Consider the following 7,365-nt stretch of genomic DNA (forward strand, 5'->3'; position numbering starts at 1 on the left):
GACATTAAACAAGCCTTGAAAGTAGATGTTCTAATTGGTTGCGAACACTGGCAAATAAAAGAATTGGAATATAGAATTTAAGAATGTTAACTGGTAAAGAAAGAAAAAATGGAAAGTACAAGACCCAAATACTAAGAATATCCGAAATAAAAATGTAGGGGAGAGGAATAATAAATCTAGACAAAGGATATATCCTAAGATACCTGGATTATTGAGCATGCATCGAGACATTGAGAGCCACTTTGGCAAGGACGGCCTAAAGCTTGTACGTGAGTATGAGCAAACAGCACGCAAGATGGCAGACTACAGGAACCATCTGAGATTCAGCCTCAGATGTAGACAGAGCGGGATCACTCCTAAAAGTCTACAGATGAAATCGTCAGTAAAAGGCCTGCGAGCTAACAAAATCTTCCAGAAGGCACAGAGTCAGCTGCTAAATGAACGGGTGAGACAAACTAACTTCACTATTGATGTTTTAAAATCCAAAGAGGAGCAGATCCACCAAAGACTTTCTTCACTTCTAGATGAGAAAACACTTCAACAGGTGCTTGAGTTCACCAATAAGGCTCGTCTAGCACAGCATGAAAAGTCTAAAACCAGGCAAAAGAGGAAGTTTGATCTACTTGCAGTGCGCCACAAACACCAGCACACTATGGGGAGTGTCCTCCACAACCAGCAGAGAGAAGGATGCCAGACAGAAACTAAAGATGTGGACAAATGGGTGAAGAACTTGTCTGACAAACAACTCACCCAAGCAGAGAAAAACGTCCTTTCTAAAGGGTTAAATTTTTCGGTCACACTGAAACAAATCCTGCTAGTGGAACTGATTACAGCCACAGAATCTGCTATTAGAAACAACAACATTGCTGATTTGGAAGCTGAACAACTGCGGATAAAAGTTTCGGCATGTCTCAGCAATGCAAAACCCCCTGCATCCAATATCAGCATTGAGAAGAGGAAGGCCCTCACGGCACTCAGCAAGGACAACAACATCATCATCCTTCCAGCGGACAAGGGGAGATGCACAGTTGTGCTAAACCAGACAGACTACCATGAGAAAATTTTGTCTCTGCTCAGTGACAAAAATACTTATGAGCCCTTAAAGCGAGATCCAGGTAGTGGTTATAAGAAAAAGGTGATAGATTGTCTTAAGCAGTTAGTTCAGGACAATGCTATTGACCGGACCACATACCACAGATTATACCCAGGGGAATCAACACCAAGTCTGTATGGTTTACCAAAAATACACAAACAGGGTGCTCCTTTAAGACCCATTGTCTGCATGATCAGTTCAGTCACGTATAACATCTCCAAGTTCCTGGCCGCTGTTCTTAACCCGGTGGTAGGCAGCTCAAAACACCACATTCAGAACACATTGGATTTCGTGGAGAAAGTGAGAGAGGTCATTATGGAGGCAGAAGAAACCTTGGTCTCATTTGATGTTACATCTCTATTCACTTGTGTCCCAGTGACTGAAGCAGTGGAGGTAGTACGTAAGAGATTATAGAATGACCCCACTCTCAGTAAAAGAACCTCTCTCAACACAGACCAAGTGTGCCTGCTTTTGGAACTGTGTCTTCAATCAACATATTTCATATACAAAAGCCAGTACTACAGGCAGAAGCATGGGTGTGCCATGGGTTCACCTGTTTCACCTATAGTAGCCAATCTATATATGGAAGAAGTGGAAAAGAGGGCTCTATCATCCTATCCTGGAACACCACCGAGCCATTGGTTCAGATATGTGGATGACACCTGGGTGAAAATCAGATCTCAGGAGGTACCACAGTTCACAGACCACATCAACGGGGTGGACAAACACATCAAGTTCACCAGAGAGGATATGGAAAATAACAAGCTAGCCTTCTTAGACTGTGAAATTTCCATCGTCAACGGGGGACATTTGAAAGTGGATGTGTACCGTAAACCCACACATACGGAACAGTATCTAAGGTTTGACTCTCACCATCCACTAGAGCACAAACTAGGTGTCATTAGGACTCTACAACACAGAGCTAACACCATTCCCACAGACTCAGAGGCCAGGGAAGCAGAAGAACACCACGTTAAAAAGGCCCTGAGTAAATGTGGATATCCCAGCTGGTCCTTTGTCAAAGCAGGGAGGACACCTAAAGAACGCTCCAAGCGATTCATGAGAGAGGAAGGACATCCACTGCCTAAGCGAAAACCCTTAGTGATCCCGTATGTGTCAGGAGTATCGGAACAGCTGAGGCGCATTTTCTCGAAACACCGGGTCTCAGTGGCTTTCAAACCCCAAAACACGCTACGCCAAAGATTGGTCCATCCCAAGGATCGGGTCCCACGGCACAAACAGAGTAACATAGTTTACGCAGTTAAGTGCCAGGAGGAGTGCCGTGAATTGTACATCGGGGAAACCAAGCAGCCACTGGCTAAGCGCATGTCACAACACAGAAGAGCTTCCTCGTCAGGCCAGGACTCCGCAGTCTATTTACATCTACAGGATAGTGGTCACTCCTTTAAAGATGAAGAGGTGCACATCCTGGACAGGGATGAGCGCTGGTTTGAGAGAGGAATCAAGGAGGCCATTTACGTGAAAAAAGAACGACCATCTCTGAACAGAGGAGGGGGCCTAAGGGTACATCTGTCGCCATCTTACAATGCTGTGATTGCAGCCATTCCTCAACCCTCTATGAATGGTTCACACGTCTACTAATCAGTGGACAATTTGCATATCACTGATCAACTGGCCCTTTGTCAATGGTGCTAGTCTCTGTGATTAAGCAAAGGTACTGTTTATAAGGTTGGGGAAACCTGCAGTCAATTGAGACTGAGGAAGAGACTTGGATAAGTCTCGAAATATTTCTCCCACTTAAAAACTTTGTCTAGATGAACAGAATCAAATTTCTAGGATTTCCTTACCTGGATTATTGAGCATGCATCGAGACATCCTAAGATATTCGAGATCTCCAATAGGAAGTAGAGTGGTGGCAGGAGTGGGGATAAATGTAAATAGAAAAATGGAAAAGAAGATAACAACAGGGGATCCTATAATTCCAAGAATAATGATGATGAACTTATGAGTGACATAAGGTATCCCAAAATAGTGTTTGAAATGAAGGGTGAATGAAAAAGACTAAGGGAAAGACCTGGAAGGGTATGGGAAGAAAATGTCAAAGAAGCAGCCAGAAAAAGAGGGATGACAGATAAAGATCCTGGTAAAAGACATAAAATTATATAATCAATGGTTTAAGACCATAAAGTACAAAAGGAGAATATAACATAATTAAGAAAATACTTATTTTATAGAAAAAGATTTAAAACGTATTAACACTAGAATCCCTGAAACCTACAAAAAAACTCGTAATCCTGGCCCACCTTAAATCCCTTTGCACCACTCCATCAGCGTCTTTTGATTTGTAAATGTGTCAAGCAGCACAAGCAGCCTGCTGTCCCATCACCCAACTTGACGGAGCTCAACTCGGGCAAAAAAGTCTCCCAGCTCAAGCCAAGGCTCCTTATTTGCATGTGATGTGAGGTGCCTGTAGTTATAAAGGGTAAATGATACAATATATCGTTATTTGGAATACATGCATTTTATGTGTGTTCTGTGTCAGTAAAGATCTGGGTAAGTTTAGGATGAAAGGAAATGCGAGGCAAGAAATGCTGAACACAAACCTAAAACAGAAACTTTTTCCTTGTTATACTAATAATGACGTGAAGTGTATAATATATGAAGACTTTATTCCAAATATCAAATAAGCATGTGTGCTTTTATTCAGAAATATAACCAAAGGAAAAAAAGTATTTTATTTACATGTGGCTGTCAATGAATTAAAAACTCAAGCTCAAATGTCAATCGACAGGAAGTTTATATGTATTCTTGAATGGTGCAGAGGTGAGAACTGCTGCCTTATAACCCTAAAGATGCAGGTTTCGAGACCAGATGCTCCGCATTTTGAGTAGGGAGCTGCTATTAATATTAGTATTATTTCTACAATATAGTGAAAACATACATTTGATTTGAGTCGGTAACACCTGGTGTAAATTTTGGCTACTTGTAAGTTAGCACTTGTTTTTTTATTATTCAGTCTTATTCTCTCAGTGACGGTCACGTGGTACAACGAACTTGTCTTCTTTTCACAAGAGCAGCTCAAAACTATTTGATTTACTGGCAATCAAAGATACGATGTCCTGTGACCACTATCAGACTGGACAAAGGCAGGACCGTAACAACAGACAACTTCTTCACAGCGCATTCGCTGGCTAATGGATAGCTCTGCACCACAATGCAACTCTGCTTGGCACCATAAATAAAATGGGACTTCCACCTGCAGTCACTTCAGTATGCGAGCAATTCACCACGCTAGTGTTTAGATCTGGCAGTGCCTTGCTGACGGTGTACCTGCCCAAACTTTACACTGGCTGCTACAGACTGAAATCAAAGGCTTCTTCTTTTTGGGCAGGTGAATAAATTTGGGTTCAGATCCCTCAAGCTTTTTTGGCACCTTAAAAGACAGAAATGGAAAGGAAATGTATATTAGTCCTCTTCTTTCTTTAGCAAGTCTAGTATTTTGTCTCTGGATGACATGAGGATGTATCTGCAGATGTTCTAGAATGACATCTTATATTTGCTCAATACAAGGTGATTTCTTGTAAACCAAAGAGCATATCTGCGGTGGGCTTGCGCCCTGCCCGGGGTTTGTTTCCTGTCTTGTGTCCTGTGTTGGCTGGGATTGGCTCCAGCAGACCCCTGTGACCCTGTACTTAGGATATAGCAGGTTGGATAATGGATGGATGGAAAAGAGCATATTTCACGTAGCACATGACACATCAAGTTTTCTGGGTTGCCTTGTTTATGTGAATAATTGAAAAAGTCCCAAAAATGAGAAATGGAAGGCTATTCTTAGGTATACACTTCTTATTATAGGAAATATAAGAGCAATACCTGAAAGAAATTACTATCTTGATGGTCTTTAGGGAATAGAGGTGTAGTAGTCTCATCTCTTCCTCCTTTCCCATCCTAGCGTTGCTGTTATTGTCATACAGCTCTGCCATTGGCATGTGGCTGGAATGGAGTTTTCCGAAAAATTTGTCACATTTCCCACCCCTCCCCTCTCCAAGTTCTACAAGGCATATTTAATATAAAATTCTACCTGGGGGGTTTTGCAAGATGTGATTGTTAGATATTCTGATTGGCTGGCTGTCAATATGATGAATGAATTCACTGTCCATTTTCCCAAATAATAAAACTTTTTAATGTTGCATGAGGTATCGGCATGTCTTCCTTTCCCAGGCTGTAAAATAATTTAGCTACTTTTGTCCCTGATGCCCAGGTTATAAATTAATCAATAGCCTTAGGCATCATCATGTCATCCTTTCTTTGCTGGAACAGCTGTTTTAAAAGTGAGGTACAACTGGGAAGAGAATATGCTTTTATGTGTCCTGAATTTTGTTCATCTGTTGTTTTGTCTTGAACAAAATATAATGGTAATATAAACCAAAATGTACAGATTTTGTACCCCACAACATGGCTGAACTCTAAAGAAGCTTTGTGAAGATAATAGAAATTTCCAGGACCACCATCAATACAAAACTCCACTAATCTGCACTTTATGATAAAGTGGCCAGACAGAACTCTGTCCTCAGTTAAACACATATAGTAGTCAACTTGGAGCTTGCAAAAAGGCATCTAAAGCACTCTTGGACTGCAAGAACTAAGATTCTCAGTGTAGCTGCTGAAATATATAAGGTGTCATCAGGCACGGGTAAGACGCGTGTCAAAAGAATTCTCAGAGTCCAAGAGTTCGTTTTAAAGGTATTTAGTGAAAGGTAAAAGCAAATAGTCCACACAAGAATAAAAGAAAAAATAGTTACATATGTAGAATAAAAGGCAAAAAAAAGGAAAAAAGCATCTTCTTTAAACTTAGCTTTTCTTGAAAGACTTTAGTTATTTCTATACTTAAAGGTTCTTAATTTCTTCTTCTGTACGCCTTGGCGTACGGTGCGGTACTTAAGTAAACAAGTTTTCTTTACTTGTTATTTCTCACATTCAAAGAGCCCGTAGGCCATCGAGCACTGTTACATGCGATCACGGTTAAAAACCATATGCCTCTACACCTTATACAAGGCAAGGCTATCACTAGCTGACTGAATAATAATGTTTACTCCAAGCTGTTAGAAATGGTAAGAATATACCACTGCGAATCTATTTACGGGGATTATAGGAACTTCCCGTTATTTATGCATTGTCATCTAAGAAATATTCATGAATCTTATAGAACAAGGAAAATGGCTCTTACACTCAGATTTGAGGTAGCAAAGATTAGCATGATTTCTGGACAAAACCAGCTGCTGCCCATCACCTGGACAATAGTGTAACATGATGGGGCCAATATCATGCTGTGGATGTGTTTTTTCAGCGTCAGGGACAGGAAGATTAAACAGGGTTGATGAAAAACTGAACATGGCAAAGTACAGAGATATCTTTAATGAAAACCTGCTCCAAAGCACTCTGGACCTTAGATCGGGCTGAAGGATCACCAGGGCAAAGATCCAAAGCACAAAACAAAGAAAACACAGTGGCTTAGAAACCCCTCTGAGAATCTCTTTGAGCTGCCCAGGTAAAGAATGGTTTAGATCCAATTGAACATCTCTGTAATGACTTGAAAATAGCTGTCCACCGATGGTTTCCATTCAACCCAACGGAGCTTCATAGGATCTGCAGAGAAAGGTAACAAATCCCCTAGTTAGCGTGTATGAAATGTGTCATGTCAAACCCAAGGAGATTCCAGAGTATGATCTCTGTTCTGAATATTTGCATCCATATAACATTTCATTTTTTTTATTTTTAATAAATTTTCAAACATAAAGTGTTGTTTTCTCTTTGTCATTCTTGTCTGTTGTGCATGATATAGGAAAAAATGAATTTAAATGATTTTAGCATAAGGCTGAAACGTAACAAAACGTTAAAACAGTGAAGGGGACTGAATACTTTCTAAATGCACTGTACCTGTCTTTATGGAAATGTCTTGTTTGCAGTCACTTTATTTTGATTATAGGCTCCTGTTTCCAGCAAAGCACAATTCCAAAAGACAGAAGACTTTGCAGCAGTAGTTATAATATTTAGCACTAGAATTAAAAAAGCCTATGAAAAAAACTCAGAAACCCAGTCCACCTTAAATCCCTTCGCACCTCTCCGTCAACGTCTTTTGTCTTGTAAATGTGTCGACAAGCACAAGCAGCCTGCTATACCATCCCCCCCACCACTGTAGAATGGGCAAGAAGTTCTCCCAGCTCAAGCCTTGATTATCTTGGTGTGAAGTGCTGGAGTTTTAGAAGGGAAATAATAGATTGTTATTGGGAATACATACATTTCATGTGTGG

The 7,365-nt window shown here is 40.7% G+C and overlaps 1 protein-coding gene across 1 annotated transcript; it reads left to right on the plus strand.

The window, feature by feature from the left end:
* The first annotated feature begins 217 nt into the window (after nt 1–217).
* Nucleotides 218–6,422, plus strand: LOC114661485 (uncharacterized). Its single transcript, XM_051932803.1, is given in 2 exon segments — nt 218–2,644; nt 6,402–6,422. Coding segments are annotated over 2 exon segments (2,448 nt in total).
* The last annotated feature ends 943 nt before the right edge of the window (nt 6,423–7,365 follow it).

This window comes from Erpetoichthys calabaricus, chromosome 1 (assembly GCF_900747795.2).
Source record: "Erpetoichthys calabaricus chromosome 1, fErpCal1.3, whole genome shotgun sequence".
Classification (NCBI taxonomy): Eukaryota; Metazoa; Chordata; class Cladistia; order Polypteriformes; family Polypteridae; genus Erpetoichthys; species Erpetoichthys calabaricus.